At 42.8% G+C, this 17367-nt stretch overlaps 1 protein-coding gene across 1 annotated transcript in view; it reads right to left on the minus strand.

The window, feature by feature from the left end:
- Positions 1-2379: 2379 nt before the first annotated feature.
- Positions 2380-17367, minus strand: part of EP400 (E1A binding protein p400) — a 43100-nt gene continuing 28112 nt past the window's right edge. The window contains exons 30-52 of the mRNA XM_010188365.1: positions 17140-17251; positions 16522-16665; positions 16074-16232; positions 15717-15800; positions 15002-15133; positions 14839-14883; positions 14579-14732; positions 13915-14156; positions 13197-13370; positions 11751-11887; positions 11153-11209; positions 10965-11043; positions 10197-10394; positions 9143-9188; positions 8942-9051; positions 8130-8334; positions 7479-7642; positions 6899-7105; positions 6416-6611; positions 5961-6091; positions 5170-5337; positions 4363-4440; positions 2380-2652 (exon numbers count right to left, since the gene is read on the minus strand). Coding sequence (XP_010186667.1) covers positions 2380-2652; positions 4363-4440; positions 5170-5337; positions 5961-6091; positions 6416-6611; positions 6899-7105; positions 7479-7642; positions 8130-8334; positions 8942-9051; positions 9143-9188; positions 10197-10394; positions 10965-11043; positions 11153-11209; positions 11751-11887; positions 13197-13370; positions 13915-14156; positions 14579-14732; positions 14839-14883; positions 15002-15133; positions 15717-15800; positions 16074-16232; positions 16522-16665; positions 17140-17251 — 3295 coding nt within the window. The remainder of the gene's footprint in view (positions 2653-4362; positions 4441-5169; positions 5338-5960; positions 6092-6415; positions 6612-6898; positions 7106-7478; positions 7643-8129; positions 8335-8941; positions 9052-9142; positions 9189-10196; positions 10395-10964; positions 11044-11152; positions 11210-11750; positions 11888-13196; positions 13371-13914; positions 14157-14578; positions 14733-14838; positions 14884-15001; positions 15134-15716; positions 15801-16073; positions 16233-16521; positions 16666-17139; positions 17252-17367) is intronic.

Below are 17367 nucleotides of genomic sequence, written 5' to 3' on the forward strand. Positions count from 1 at the left end.
GAGCCGCGACCGCTCCGCCCGCAGGCGGGGCCTGACCCGGAGGCCCTCAGCCCGCCCCCGGCCGTTCCGAGCACCGCATTTCTGGGAGCAAAGTGCCCGACCCCCCTCCCTGAGGCGGGACCCGACCCCCGCGAGTGACAGACGGCAAGGCAAGGCGGTGGTATAAAAATGTACACTTTATTACACCTTCAGGTAGGATACATCACTACTCCTTACAATCCTACTGGATCAAGTACAAATGCTTATGTTCAGAAGTTATTTACAGGCTGACTTCCTCACACGCTCCTGGGAGAAAGACACATCAAAAGGAAAACAAAAAAAAAAGAAAAACAAAAAGGTGGTTTTTATCTTCATTAACTGACCTAAACAAGAAACAACTGCCTCTTTAGACACCACATCAGACCAGCACAATGATGCAGTCAAAAGCTTCCCACTGCTGGAAGTGTTCCCCACACACGACTTTCATGCACATAGTAAGAGCTAAACATTTAAAAGTAAACCTGGGGCTACCTAAGCGATATATTCGGATGAGCAACACAGTTATCCGTTACCATTGTGTCTGCATTATCACCTAATCCATGGCCAACACTACCAGCCTGGCGGTGAGCAGCGCCCTTCGGGTAATGGCACAAAACGGTGGTTCAGCAACAGCAGGGTCAGGGGAATATTACTGCATGCACTAACAGCTTAAAAAAACCCAACGATGCCCCAGTACTTGCAGACCTGAGGGTCCAAGAAAAAAGGGAAGCAGGAGAAAAGAGGTATAAAATTAAACAAAACCAATCAGGAACGCTGCCTGACCCAGTGTTTACATTCGTGCTCTCAACAGAACGGGCTGGGCCTGTCCTGCGGCAAACAGAGGAGCTGCCTGGTATTCTTTCTTGTTTAAGCCATCTGGATCGCTAGGTACCGATGGGTGTGTACACACAGAGGTAAGAACAAAAGGGATGCTTTGCCTGCCTTTAAACAGGCTCCCCTCCTAAGAGAGTAAAAAGATCACAGAGTGGAAAAATAATTTTTAAACCATCTCAGAAAAGGAATGTTTTCATTTTGTCTCAATTTTACACATCGTGCAGTTTTATGGCCAAAGTAAAAGAAATCCATTCAAGCCACCAAGAGCTTTTTGATTCCTCACTCAGTGCTGCTTGCAAAGAGAGTCTGATTTTCATTTTATGCGAGAAAAGTAAAGAAAACCCCCACAGTTCTATGCAGCTTTTTGCTTGTTTTTGTTTTTTTCATAACAGTAAGGCAAACTGATTTGGAGGAAGAGGCCGTGCTCTATTCACATCCAAAATACCCACCTGAAGATACATTCATCATTAGCTTTAGTAAAAGAATAGTACAAAAGTTAGATCTTATTCTTTACACAGTTGAAGAATTAAGTCTTCTATTTCATTTCACTATCTCCCCTTCCCCCAGCCCCTCACCCCCCCGAGCTGAAAGCAGAGTAGAAAGTACTGAACATTTAAACATGTTGCAAGAGCAGAATGAAACGAGAGACTGAACTTCATCAGCTGGAGAGTTTCCTCAACAGAAGTCCCATGAGAAACAGCTGTGAAACATTTCTTTAGCTGTATCCACCCAACAAACCTTTTACAAAAAAATGGGCTACACTTTAATACACATCTACTATCAACACAGTATTTACTCAGTTCATGCCTAAAATATCCATTAAGTGAGATATGACAACGAGCGCACAGGTTGTATGATTCAGTAAACTGTACACAAAACTACTAACAAACATTTTAAAAGACTTACAAAAATGGAGAATGAAACTTGTTTTTTTCCTTTTTACTTACATATACTTACAGGTTTTCACATTTATTGGCTAAACTCTGCAGGGAGCACTTCAAATACGGTGGGTCTTCCAGAGGTATTTACCTCAAGCCAGAACACCACGCAGCTTTCATACAGATGGAAACCACTTTGCTATATTGGCCACATCTGGTTCTTTGAATGGCTTCACCGTGGATGCTGAGCACACATCCCAACGACAGCAAAGAACTGCACATTCCCACAGGCAGTTTGTGGTATGCTAACATAGATGAATTTTACTGACATTTATGGCCTATCATTACCATTTTACTCCTGTGAAGCTGGTCAGAATTTAAACGTAGGTAAAGTTTGCTTTATCAGGTTTGAGTGACCACAGAGAACACTGGCAGAATGCATCTCCTACAGATTTTGAGTGCTAAACAGTTGCTAATACACTGCAGTTAAATGCGAGTTTCCATGTTTAAATGTTCACCAGCAAAAATCCGTCTGCTAAAAAAAGACCAGAGGTGGTCTGTCTGCATTTGGATGTTTGGAGTAGCTTCTCACTTGGCTTAGCAAACAAGAAACGCTGTGTTTCCCTGTTCTTGCATTTTAATCACCAGTTCAACTCGGTTTAGTAGGTGCCTTTAGCCTGACCGTAGGCGTTCTCATCTGTACTTTCGCTTGCTGGTTCTGGGCTTCAGGAGTTGCTGGTGCCTGGGCTGGATTCTGTACCACTGGAGCCTGGATCTGCGGCGACGCGGTCGTCACCACCTGCTGCTGGATCAGCTTCTGCTGGACGACCTGAGCGGTAGCGGTTGTTGCAGGAATCACCTGAACCTGCTGCTGCCCTGCTGTCGTCTGAGAGAGCGTCACAGTCTGGGGCTGAGCCTGCACCTACACATTAGGATGACAAGGTGATTACCAGTGAACAGTCTGTCATTAAACTGAGCATTCGTTATGTTTGTGCTCTACAGAAAGTATCCTACTTAGATAAGCATCTGCTCTCTTGACTGACAAGCATCTTCTGGGAACATCAGCTCTGTGGTTTCACTTCTGTCACGTCTTCTACAGTCTTATAAATCAGAACTAAGAGCCAAGATGCCTGTAACTCAGATCTCTACAGTGCAAATCAAAGGACATGCCCCCAGATCCTTCACAGAACCATAGATGGAAGGTAAAAAAAACCCTAGATAAACAGGAAAATTCCTGTACTGCAGAAACAGAAGAAAGAGGGAAGAGAACAGAAGGACAAACAGAGGACCAAAGACGTTAATACACCAACTCTGAACCCATATCATGACAATAAATACAGCCGCTGAGGCTCTCTACCAGTCTCTGACATTACCCTTTCAGACTACAGCTGCCAGCCTCTATTGCCAATTTAGAGCAGCACGGTTTGAACGCCATCTAGAAATCTAATTTTCATAGCTCTGCCCAGAGAGAGGGAGAAAAAAACTCAATGTCTCCTTGTTGAGAGAACAAGGTGATGAAAACCGAACAGCTTCAGCTGCCTTTGTCAGATGCAAGAGCCAAATGAAGCTGCAGGGGCTGCTCCAGGGGAAAGTTAACTCTTGACTGGCCCAAGAGGAATCCACTGGAAGCACTACAAATGCAGGTAAAAACAACGCCGCACACACGTCAAGACTGCAGGTTTAGTGGATGCATTAGCACGGCCTAATCCTACTGCCACTGAAGTCATGGTGTGTGTGGGAGGGGAGCTGTAATTCGTCTTTTAACCACGGACTGTTATAGTCCCAGAGTTATGCCAACATCAACAATTCCTGAAAATCTAGCTTTTAATGTCCCTTGAAAAATCACCTAGGAGCGCTATTGACCACCCAGGACAACTCGGCTTGTGTTGACTGATGAGGCTTCTACTCCCCGCTGTCTACCTTACCCTTGGAGCGTTCACATCTGCAGTGGTTATCAGTCAGCTTACAGCACTTTATCATCATTTTAAGATAAACAGCCACAGATTTTATTCTGCACTACAACCGTGACAGGTTAAGAGTCGATTGGCTCAGATTTTTGTGCTCCGAAGGCAATAACTTCATCCACACTCCAAAGTGAAATCATTACTGCCGATCAACTGCACAAGTTATCCCTGTTGCTAATGGTCTGAACAGTGTTCAATAAAGTGCCTGGTAGTTGGGGAGGGGAAAGCAAACTGCCTGAGCTTCTCTTGCCCCGTATCTCACCACACACATCTGTAACAGACACCGCACCACTCTGACTTCAACACCACACCTGGCACAGTTTTATGAACTGGAACAAAACAACCTGGAACCCTCAATTTGTCTCAATTTTTGTAGGACAAACTCAGATGGCACTCATTACCTCAATTATTTGCTATCTTGACTACACGTCACAAGGTTTTTAAAAATCTGGGTTTTTTCAGCTTACATAGAGCAATGAACAAACGTTGCTTCATTGACCAAAGTTCTGGACTAGAGAATATACAGCAGTATTCATACGATTCATTTTTATAGAAGTGTACCTGTATAACCTTCAAAAATACTGCCTGTGCCACACATAACGTGAAAACCCGTCCCAAATAATCATGGATCATGTTTTAACGCTGTGTTTGATAGGCACAAAGCTCACCTGCTGGGAAACTGAAACCATCTGTTGAATGTTGGCTACAGTCGCCTGTTGCTGGACCACTTGTGGAAGTTTTGCAACCTGCAGTGCAATGAATTAAAGATTTGTTCAAAATAAAACCTGCCAACAGCAGCAAAACACCACACCTATCAAAACTGCTACCAGGCGAAAACCAAAGTCCTGTCCCTGGTAATTTCCAGCTTGGCATTCTCAGTGACACCGAGCTTTTGTGAACCTTTTTAGCTCAGTGCACTGAAGAACTGAGCTAGGAGAGGAAGGGGAAAAGTTGTATTTTCAATTTTAACTGGAAAACGTAGCTTCCTTCTAACTATATATAAAACTGAAGAAAGCACAGAAGTTCTAATGGGCTACATTATCTTAGATATTCTTCTGAAAGAGTAAGGCTTCCAATTCCTAACCCCTTCTTTTTCTTGGTGAGACTGATGCAGTTATGCAGAAAAGTAGAGAACTGAACCGCCACATCTCGGCTGCCAGACGTGAGGCTGGGAGGCAGCACCAGAAAACAGGAAGAACTCTGCCTGAATTTCCCTTTGCAAACACAGCATGGAATCCCTTGCTTAATAAAAGGAGTGACCTGATTAATTTATTTCAAAGAGGAAAGGCAAACTTATAGCTCAGATAGCTCCTCTGACCTGCTATAAGGCCACGTATTCAGCACCAGTAATTTAGTTAAAGTCAATTTAGACCAACGTGTGACTAGAATCAATATGAGTAGGTACTAAAATGCTACATCACCTGTCATCCAATTCTCCAGTCACAGTAGAGTTTAAAGGTGTAAACCTGTGTTACCTGTACCTGAATCTGGGCCTGTACTTGCTGGGTTCCACCTGGTTTCTGGGTTTGGGAAATTGGAGTTGTTAAGAACTGTGTTTTAATGGCAGGCTGTGTAGTGTAAGTTACTTTTTGTTGCTGTGAAGTCTGCTGTTGGGTTTGGACCGTAACCTGTTGAGCATTTATCTGCAGAGAGAAAAAAAGGCACCAGTGACTACAAAATGCATGTGTATTTTAAAGAACAGGTATGTAGCTAAAAGATTAGTTACATTTAATTATTGAAAAAAATCCTGCCAGGATCAGCAGTAGCAAAATGGGCACTTGGCGAAAGCTTTCATGCACTTGTACAAATCTTCTAAATCACTTCAAGTCTTACACACACGCACGCATACGCACACTTCATACGATAATGCACTTCCAAAAAACCACAGCAGTGGCCGATTGGCACCAAAGTCCACAGAAACACCACATTTCAGAAAAAAATGTGTATTTTGCATAAATTAAATTGTAAATCGTGAAAATCTTTGGGAATTTTTCACATTTGGTTTTATTAGAAGTGACTAAAGAGAATCTTAATCTCTGTTTTTTAAAGAAAGCTCAGTTTGGGGCATGAGAAATCCCACTAAACAACAGGTGAACTGAAAAAAGTATTAAGCACCCAACCAGGCACACGAGAAACTCCTGTCTCCAGGTACATTTAAGACCCACCCCTAGAAATAGCAGCTCCCTAGGAGCACCCATGTAATCCAGCGCTGAAGCTTTACAACCAGGGAAGCACCACGGAGCTCAGTGGGAGAGCAAACAGGTACCTTTTGCTGCACAGTCGCTTGCCCCTGTGCGACCTGCGGCTGGATAGCTTTCTGCTGCTGCGCTGCCTGGTGATGCTTCAGTTTGAGAAGCTGCTGGACATGCAGCGGCTGTGCCACCACCGTCTGGCCTCCTGGAAACGACAATTACAACTGTAAGAGTCTTCATTTTATCGCTTTGTCCCAGTAATCACAGCTTGCAAACACAGACTGTGCTTTTTATAGGCTTATACATCTGCATAGCTCTGAGCACTAATAACCCACTGAGCTTAATGGGAATAAGACATGCAATTTTGATAGCAGAGAAAAAAACATTCTGTTAACTAAGGGCACGAATCTCTGTCACTTCAGTTTTTAAAAAGTGTGAGTGTCCCACAGAAGACATTATTTGAAATATCCTACCTTTAAAAAAGTGGGATTTAATTTTTTGTGATGTTTTACAAAGTCTGTTGACTTACCCGCTGCTTTCTGTGGCTGCCCAATGGCAACACTAATGCCTGCGACAGTAACAGGGAGAGTAGTGACTCCTGCAGATGACACAACAGCAGCTGGAACAGACACCACCGGAGGCTTTGCCAGAGCAACTTGTGCTGCTTGTGGAGTTTGGGCCTGGATCTGTCCTTGTGCTTGAAGCTGGGAAGCAGGAACACGAGTCTAAGCAGTAAGGAATGAAGATTATTGTACTGGCACAAAGAATATTTGCTGCAGATAACAGGTCATAATAAAGTGATAGTTGCAAACATTTCTTAATAGAATTTCTCCTTTACAGTAATACAATCCAGAGATGGCATTAGTGGGTAAGTGCAATTTAAAGCTCTTTATGTTACAGCTGTACTGCTTAGGCAATGCAAAGGACATTGGTGTGCATGAATCACCAGCATTCAGTCCATTTAAACCAGTCAAGAGAATAAGGTGTTTCTGCAAACCGAAAGACAACTTACCAGACGAGCAACCTGCAGGTTTGTCACCGTGGTGCCTGTGAGAACTGCGCCAGGACGAGGTGCTGTAACAGCAGTGAGCTGCTGCGTTTGCTGTTGCTGTTGCACTTGCACTTGTGCCGTTTGCTGTTGCGCCCCTTGCTGCGTCTGCTGCGCTGCCTGCTGCTGGGGAAGCTGCAGTTTCTGCTTCTGCAACTTGATCAGCTGCTCCTGCAAAAATCAAACACTTTGTCACTTCTGATCTGTTAGCTGACTACAGGAAAAAACAAAGAAGAGATGGGTCTGGAGCTTTAAAGAAGAAACCTTCTATGGCAGACTTCAGCTAAGATCAGAGAGCTAAGAATGCAGCTCCTTTACGCCAGTGAATAACAGAAAGCGCTTTACATCCTGACCTGCTGTGACAGTGGTGCTGTTTGAAACGGCTGTCAGAGTCACTGCCTTCAGGACATTTTAGTGGGATCAAATGTAAGAAAAGCTGCATTTCACTCTAGCCCAAGAAAACAGGACACAACACACACTGCTCGTGATGCTCACAGTGACAACGGGAGCAACATGCCATGGAATCCCAGAAGCACTTCCTCACCTGGGACAATTTCCCAACAGTTTTTATTTGAGCTGGAGACTGGGCTTGTGCCTGAGCCTGAATCTGCGGGACCTGCACCTGAGCAGCCTGCTGCTGCTGTTGCCTCAGGAGCTGGAAGTGAGCAGGGGTGATGGTTTTGCCGGACAGCTGGACTGTTGGTGTAGCTGTGAGTAAAGAAAGAAAAATGCTCTGAAAAAAGATCTTCAACATTCAGTTTAATTCATTGATCGCACCTGAAAAGCCAAGCTGTTAAATGCATATTTTTCTGCTCCAGCACAGTTTGTGGACTAACTACAAATAACAAATTAGCATAAACATGATGTAAAAGCAGAGTAAATAATCAAATACATGCTCCTTTCTTCACAATGTTTTTTAGTCGAGGTAGTCAATTCTAATATTTTACTCCTAGATTATTGATAATATTTTCTAATTGTAATGCCTAGGGGCCAAGCAGCGCTCTACTGCAACACTTCACCTAGAAATACTGGAGGAATATGTAATCTGAGCACCAACAAAAAGCAAGTTAAAAACCATAGCACTGTCTAATTGTGCTGCCAACAAATCCAGACTTTCAGTACCATGGGGCTACAGTGGTCAAACAAACTACAGGAATTGTATAGGAAAAAACATCCCCAAACGCAGGATCATTACCTGGTGTGACCTGAGTCACCAAAGACCTGGTCTGGGTCTGCACGGGCGTTAGGTTTGTAGTCACGACTGCTGATGCTGTCACGGATGTCACTGCACGAACTCCCTGCGTGGACGCTATGGTCACCAGCTCGGTGGAAGCAGCGGGCGTTGCTGCAGTTCGCTGCTGGGTGTGCACCACCTGCGCAGTCGCAGTGCCTCCCGACGTCTGAAAAGGAACACGGGCATCGTTTCTCACAGCTTCCTCATGTAAAGCCACGGAAACTTACGGAAATGGGCTGCACCATTTCAGAAACAAACACCAAAAATGCAAAAGAAAAGAAGGTCCAAATCTTTCTAACACATCTATCTGGTCAGATACGTCTCGTCACCAGCACTTGAATGTTTTTCAAGCAGGCTGATCACCAAACCCTTAACTCATTACAGAAATTTGATTTTACCACCTTTCAATTTTTTTCTTTATCTTCCATAGTCTTAAACCATTAAACAATAATAAAGGTCATAATTAACAAAGCACAAAACAGTGACAGGCTGGAAATGATAATGACATAATATATTGCCTAATACCAGCACTTGGCTATGACTGCTTTTAACAGTAGTATCTATTAGGCACCTTTTTCCTGATAAACTGTCCCAGTGTGTTCTGGTGTTTTGGTAAGGGTGACTGTTTTGATACAGCATCACACGATGCACACAAAATTTGCAAGCAGCAGAGCTTCTGATAACATGAAAAGCTAAGGAACACCACAGATCCGCTGACAAAACAGGCAACCAAGACCAGTGCAGGGACAGAACCAGTGATGCGATCTACTCACGGTCAGCGTGCCAGGTATAACAGGTGAAGCCAGGCGTTTATTGATGGGCTGAAAGGTAGCAGCAGGGACTCCAGCAACGGTGTTCACTATAACGTTTCCACTCACTGTAGCTGAAAACAAGCCAAGGTTAAGTGTGAGATCCTAATAATGAAAACCCAAACGTCCTGTCATCTCCAATGCCTGATTATAAAGTCGTCTTACCAGTCTGTATACTTGTCCCCGTAACTGCTGTTTTGATTGTGCCCGCCTATTTAGAAGACAATTGAGGTAACAGTTCAGAAGAACAGTAAAAAGAAAAACAAGTATCGGTCTTATGCTACTATGCTGTTGAACACAATGCTGTATTCCAGAAGTGACAAAATAAGAAAAAATGCAATACAACGCACAGATACATCTGTCGTTGTTCATTCTTCTACACATCAACAAAACTGATGTCTACATTAGGATCCTGTCACACCAGTGGGCAACTGGAGACCAGTCACATGTTCAGTAAACACTGGGTAGTAGCAGAAGGGAGCAATGCACTACTGTGGCACGCCACAGCCACACACGAACATCGCTGCGCAGCAGATACACAGCAACCCTTACGGGTCAGAACCCATCCTGCCTCTTTCTGTAACAGCTGTAGTATTCTTGCCCTCCAACAAGCAAAATAAAATCACCACCACCTGCACACGTTAATACACAAACTGGATTGGCTCTAAAAACAAAAACCTGTTATCAGATTCATTAAACCAGACTCCAGACTTAAGGAAGCCATGAAAACTTTGCACAGATTTGCAATAAAATAACCATGGTGGGTCCTGTAGGATACAACACTCCACTTGGCTTGCAAAGCTTAAAGCAGCTTTGGGTTTTGAGCTACTTTAACAGAGTAGCTTCTGGAGCTACACTCTCTTTGTTCTCCAAGTTCTCTGTATAAACCCGTTCACTGACTGTGTAGAGGTATTTGCTCAGACTTGATTAAATTAAAACCTAAACTGAAAAAGGCAAAAAATCTTTGCAAAGTATATGGTGCTTTATCACCTCAGAATGCCAAGACCCATTGCTATAATGGTACAAACGCAGTCTTAATAAATGAGCAAAAAAGATAATACCCATATACTCAGGAAGAAGAAAGAAAGAAAGAAATAGCTTTTCTCTCACTACACTGACCTACCATTCTCACTTTCCAGAGAAAACAAAACGCGCAAATACGGTACACACAGAGCACTGAAGTGACTGCATCAGAGGCACCAAGCCCTCCCTTTCTTACCAATACTGCCGTGTTGGCCACAGTAGTTACTGCAGTCTGCACTACCTGCGGCTGCTGAACTACCTGTGCCTGAGCCTGCGGCTGTGGCTGCGCTTGCGCTTGCTGCACAGCCGGCTGTGGAGCTTGCTGCTGGCCCGCTGGCTGCTGCTGCGGCTGGGGACCCGTCTGCTGCTGTGCCCTCTGCTGTTCAGCCAAAGCCTAGGAAACCAAAGGGTGAGCTTCACAGTCTTCAAAACAGCGCATGCAACAATCGGGATGTATTTAAAAACAAAACAAACAAACCCCCTTTAATTGTAAGAATGTAATATACACGTGTGTGCAGAGACAGCACACAAATCTGCCTTCACTGTAACACTAACTCCAAGTTACATGACCTGACCAGTTCCAGACTACAGGCTATATTCATGGTTATATGGCTTACAGCATAGCACAACAAGCAATTTACCATCGACAAGCAAGGACAAGTGTCTCTTTCTGAATAATATACGAAAGGAGGCTACAGAATGGTCAAGAATAAACCAGGATTTCACATGTTTTTAACATGTTTCCAAAAAGATGCTTCTAAAAATGAGCGTGACATACAGGCCCATGGGAGGGTCCCACTTTGGACCTTGGATATCTAAACCCATGCAGTACATGAACAATTCGAGGTGCTCATATCTGCTGCACTGCCAAACTTCTCCCAGGACGCAGCTCTTTTTGTCCTGCCTCTGCTGTCTGATTTTTTAATCACTGCAGTCACATGCATAGCTGAGATGGGAACTGTACCTTTTTCTCTTTAGCAATACGTTCTGCTCTGAGGGACGCAACTTGAATTGGAGGAAGTGGCTTATCATAGTTGATTCCACTAGAAATGACAAGGCAAAGCACAAAAACATTAAAAATAAAGCACTGAAAGTTTAAAAAAAAAGTACTTTTATGCAATCCATAACTCCTGTAAGACAGAGAGTGCCCACCTTTCTGAAAGCACTGATGCATGCTTTGGATTCTTCTGGAAAGGATTCATGCCAAGTCTGAAATTGAGCAAAACTGTATTAATAGAGACAGAAAAAACCTTAACAGCAATATTTAATGTCACATTTTTTAATGCATGACACTGTAGTTTTGGTGACGTTTTCATGATATTCCCGCCAGTACTGGAGCCTGCACACGGACAGACTTTTTGAGAAAGACTCAGAGTAAATATTAAATGAATACAGAAAAAGTTACTGCAGAAATGGACACAGAAAACAGTGTACCACTAAACATCACAGACATCAAAATGTTTACAGTTAAGGGAAATGGGAAGTGTGGTTTATAAAGCAGCTTAAAATACACAACTGAGTGCTCTCCTGCTCTTAATCATGCAAAACAATTCATGTAGTGTGTAAAAGCTAACCCAAACACATGAAATATGCAGGTTTTCCAATAACAGAAGGGCAGGATGCAAGGAAAGAGATCAAAAACAGAGAAACAAAACCGCTGTTTGAAACACAGCGTAAAATAACTCTCGGTCGCGAGAGCGATGCAGAAGAGTGAATGACCAGGAGATCGAACGACCCCGGTCCAACTTACAGAGGTTTGATAGGTGGACTTCTTTTCCCTGCAATCATTTTCATCATCTCAAAATGATTGGTATAAAGTTGCGTGTGGGTGGCACCCTCATCTTGAGCATAGATCTGATTGGTACGGAGTGGGCGACTGTTTTTAGTCTAGAAAATGAAAACAAACCAACTCTCAATTGCGAGCACACTCGGGCGGCGCTTTGTCTATGTACAAACACGTGGTGCGCTTGTGGATTATTTAAAAACGTATTCCAACATATCTATCACAGACTGGTTTCTCCCTCGTGTCACTGATAACTTACTGTTACACAAAACTCTATGGGAAATATATAAAGAAAAGGCAAAATAAGGAGCAGTTCTCACGGTCACACTGGCATCAGCACTGGGGGACATACGGAATGGCAAACTCTAATTTGGAAAAGAATCTTTTGCTTTAGTTTAGATTTTGCAGGTTTAATTCAGTACCCAAACCAAGAGCCCATTAGTTTAGAGTTAAGCACAGTGCACACATAGCACCACAAAGCCATCACTGCACTGCTCTCCCATCACAGCTACGTTAACATCCAGCACACCGTGCCTCTCTAACGCTCGGCTTCTCCTGGGCAGAAGCTGCCCGGCAGGGACAAACCTGCTTCCCAGTCAGAGAGTGAATGGGACTGCTGAGGAGCTCTGGGTTCCTACCCACTTCTGTCACTACATTGCTGCATGGCTCGGAAGAAGTTCTTTATAACGGTGGAAGCTATTCTTGTTTCTGTAGCGTACTCTCATCCTCATTTACTAAAAGCTGCTTCAAGCATTAAATTCACTATATATTTGTAATCCACTTAGACTCTAGCATGAAGTACATTCCTACAGATCTTAAGTACCATCGTAATTATCAGGATGAGTTATATGGTGGTTGTTAGGTGGAAAAATACCCACTACAGTTTAAGTGAAATCACAAACTTCTCGCACGGTTTAAAATTTATCTATCAAATCCAAAAGCTGCAGTCTGGTGTCAATCCACTGTACCAACAAAGAAAGGAAAAACAAATTTGGAATTTTAATTGATGTTTCAGAACTCAAGGAACACTCAACATGGATCTCATATGAATTATCTGCCCACCTCCATTGCTGCTAAATACCACAGTGTCTAGATTTGATTTTGAAAGAATACCAATGCACACCTTATAAATACTTTTTGTCTTCTTTTTAGGATTAGCTTCGTACATTAGCTGTAAAATAAGAAGGAAAGTTAGATGATCTTTTGTGGAAGATTTTGTTCAGGTGCTTTTTCTTTTCAAAGAAATCACATAAAATAAGTGGAAATCCTGATGAGGATAATTTTATAATCTTTTAAAAGTTATTTATTTACACTGTTGAAACATTTAACAAAAAACAAGTGCTTACGGAGATAAGGAAAAAAAACTCTACAAACTTAAGGTAAAACAAGACGCACCATTCTGTGTAAACTCACCTTTCCCTCCTCCCTTGGAATAATGACATTTTCGTATCTGTTTCGGCACTGTTTTGGTGAGCGATAGACTCTGCTGCATGAATTAACAACATCGCTAACGAGGTCCCAATTGGGAGTGTGTGCTGGCGAGACAACGGCAAGATTCAGTGGAAGCTCCAGCAGCTGCTTCACTGCCTGCAACAGATAAAGGGACAAGAGCTTCAGATGACAAATCAGCCCCATCCTCCAAACCTGCCCTTATCTGCGTGTCCACACACCATTCCTACAGACACAGACAGCTCAGGGCTCAGGCAATGGGTTCACCTGCCTTCTCAAAGAATAATTAAGCATAAAGTGCTTATTTATACAGACTGTGCAAGAAAACCCTTGGAGATTGATGTAAGAGGGCCAGAGAGCTGCCACTCGAGTGCTTGAAGGTGGGAAGAATCTTAGCTGCCTTATCCTATGCCCAGCCAGCACAACTAATCTGGAGCATAATAGTAAGTGGCCTCTACAACAAAAACAGGACTTAATCACGCATTTTGTCATTTAATCTTTAATTTATCCTTAGAGGAACACAAATGATCAGCAACCTGTTTTGAGTTGTGTCAGCAAAATGCCAAGCTAGCCATTACGAATTAGAAACAACCTCGAAGAGATTAAGTGCAGAAAGAGCCAATTCTGAAATTAGCAGCAGTACAAAAACTAACAGCAGCAGAAAGCGTGGGTGTCATCTGACCTGCAGAAGTGCCCAGTCTTCGCTGATCAACCATTCTGGGTTGTCCTGCCCTGCCTCAGCAGCTGGTTTGACCAGAGTGGGCAAAGGCTTTGCAAACTGCGTCTGCTGTTTCAACAGGATATTTTTCTTCTGCTCTTTGCCCTCTCTGCGCATTTTCAGCATTCCTGGAGTTGCTCGGTCAAAAAGTGAGCGAGGTGGAATAACTGTCTCTCCATGACGTTGCTTCTTCTTCCTACCTGCAGCTAGAGAAAAAAAAACATTCTTCATAAATAGTTACTACCACTCTTCAATTCCTCTGCTACTTATAACTGCAAAATGCTCCTACATGTGTACACAGTACTCCCCACTGTCTCTTAAAAACACACTGTCAGTGAGTAAGCAGAGCCTGGGATAAAGGAAGATCTGACTTGTCCCAACTCACACAGCCGAATGCTCCTCTTCTCAAATCGTCCTTTTAAAACCCCTACATGTCTAAATGGAGAGACACGGTAAGAACTGCGGATCCAGTGATCCTGTTGCTTCGAGACCACAGTGAGATGAGAACGTCCATCTCTTCAAACCTGCACGTGTGATCTTTACTGACCAGACACGTAGGTGGTATGAAAAACCCCGATTTGTGAACTTTCAGCAGCAAATCTCAGAGCGGTTTTGAACGAACTCTTACCAGAGGGATCTGTTTTGTGCCGTTTCCGTTCCTTCCTGACATAGACCGGAGGCAACTTTGATTCTGGGATCGGGGTGGTATCATACATCAGGCACATAACAGAATCGATGTAGATATCGTTGTCGTCCTGAGGTGGGGTGGGAGGAGTCCAAAGCTGCACAGAACACAACTTGCAGTCACTGCAATATTCACTCTCCACTGATCTTTATGGATCAAAACTGAAAAGCCTGTTCAGGCTGCCTGGTGTTCCTTTTACTTACTGGCATGATTTCGGTTTGTCCATCTGGACCTTCATAGACATATTCCTACACAGCAAAACAAGAACACAATTCAAATGACCCCACTGAACCCTGAAGGAAAAGGTATTCTCAGAATAACTTAAGGAATACACTATTAAGAAAACCAAGACTAATAAGGAATTACTTTGTTGTACGCATCCTCCCGAGTGTAGGTCAGAAGTTCCTCTTCATCCTCCCAAAGCATTTTTTGCTCCTTTTCCTTTAACTCCTTCATATGCTGGACTTCCCATGCTTTCTTTGCAGTTTTCAATTCCATCTAGATGAAAGGCAGACTTGTTATAACCATGCAGTAGCAGACACTGGATTAAAAGCTATCAATTTCTATTTTCATGGACAAACTCCTTGAACTTCGACATTCTCAGGCACAGAAGTCTCACAGTAATTTCTTAACAGACACTTCCACAATAACTCAGAAGAGATTTTTTTATTCTGAGGGTCTGTAAACCCTCAAAATAAAGCTAACTCAGAATTTCAATCACCAAGACAACCACAACACAGCTTTTTTATCCAAACAAGCAGGCTCGCTGAAATTAATGAAATCTTTTCCCCTGCTATCAGTGGAGTACAACAAATATTTGCTGAGCTATGCTGAAGAATGTCATTCCCATTTTATAAAAAATAAATGAAGAACTGGCATCTGCTTAAACCAAGAGAATCCCACAATAATCAGCTCTCTATAAGGCATTCTGGTGTTCAAGATGCATAGCAAGAGAGGATCACAGAAGTGCCTACAATATATTCCACATCACTGGGGAAACTTCCACTTCGCATTGAAAAGATAACCCTGCTTGTGCACACTGGGACAGAACAACACGGAAAAGAAGGATTTCTTGTTTTACCTCATTCAACCGTGGCTCATTCTCATCAACTGAAACGTGGAAGAGCTCTAAATAATTCAAAGCATACTTCTCAATTGGAGTCAGCTGAGAGAACGTATCAAGGGAAAAACAGTTAGTATTGAAGACAACAAGAGCAATGCCAACCGAATGAGAGCGTATCAAAGCTCTCCTTAAAAGTAATCTCCCTCTCTGATGGCTTAACATCTTAAGTCAGCAGGAGATCTCCCATCCATTTAATGGCAATATCAATCCCGTACACAACAAAGTTGCTTTAAGGCCAGACTGCAAAGAAATTGCAATATCTGAAATGAACTGAACATAACTTTTAAACTAAATATTCATAGAAAGTTGTGGTACCTGGTCCACAACAGCAACCAACTCCTGCAGCTGGGAGGGCTCTTCAAGGTATTTCGTCTCGCAGAGCTCTGATATCAAAGGTTCAAGGCTTGACTCGGGTCCTATTTCTTGTACACGATCACTTGATTCCTCATCCTCGCGTTCAATGCTGTTGAGGGCCTTTCAGAAAGATGTATTATAAAAATAATGAAGACTTGAAAAGCATGGAGAGAAACCCCAGAAGCAGTTCACTGAAATCCAACACAATTTTCTGGAAGTCTTTGCTGAGACAAGAGAAACAGTCCTCAGAAAGTAAACAGCTCAGCTGAGGACCTTTGGAAGTGTTGTTACAAGGAACATGACAAAACAACACCAAACTACCAGAAAAAGTGATAGAATTTACCCAAACAAAAATGATAAGGCAGCCATTCAGTACTAATGTAGCACAGCTCCATTTGTTAATAATTACCTCTATGAATGGTCTTGCAACTTTAGGTGAAATATTTTCTGCTGGAGATGGCTCTTGAGAAAGTACTACAAATTCTTCTGCTTTCACTCTAAACCCAGAATCCTCCATAGGAGAATGAACCTCAAACAATTCCTGAATCGTTTGCTTGGTAAGTAGAAGGGAAAAAGAGAGAAGTACATTCAGTTTATTTTTTTATATAACAAGTTCAAGAACCTTATAAACTATGGACTGACTAAAGAAAACGTAAACCTCTATCTATTATTTCTGGAAAACTGTCTGTTTCTCTGTTATAGCCTTGGACTACGGAGTAGAAACCTTCATCCTTACAAGCTCCGCAGAGTTTTACAGCAGGGTGCAGGAAACCAGAACATATGAAGTCACATAGGTGATGCCTGTGCATCACTCTGTGAGTAACGGAACAAAGCCAGGGGACAGGATTTGAGGGAATGTGGCCCCAAAACCCAGAGATCAAGCAATCATGACATCTAACGTGCTTACCTAGCAATTCTAGCCCAAACCAATTTCTAAGAAACTGTTATTAAACACTCCAACACAGATGCTTGAATTTATTAAATACTGCAACACAGGTGTCTGAAAGCATTCTGAATATTAACGTACCTGTGTTAAAAAGGCCATTGAATAGTCATTTCCCTGAGCAGCTACTTCTCTGATCAAGTCCTTTGTGCCGTTTTTCAAAAGCTTCTCTTCTACAGAATTACCACTGACGAGCCTAAAAAAGAAAGGAATCTGGTAAGTCATTGCCAACAGCTTTCACAAGCAAAGAGAAATGGCCCTTAGAGAATAACACTGAACTCTTAATTAAATGTGGTGGTTTGTGGAGTTCTG

This window comes from Mesitornis unicolor, unplaced genomic scaffold, assembly GCF_000695765.1.
Source record: "Mesitornis unicolor isolate BGI_N332 unplaced genomic scaffold, ASM69576v1 scaffold730, whole genome shotgun sequence".
Classification (NCBI taxonomy): Eukaryota; Metazoa; Chordata; class Aves; order Mesitornithiformes; family Mesitornithidae; genus Mesitornis; species Mesitornis unicolor.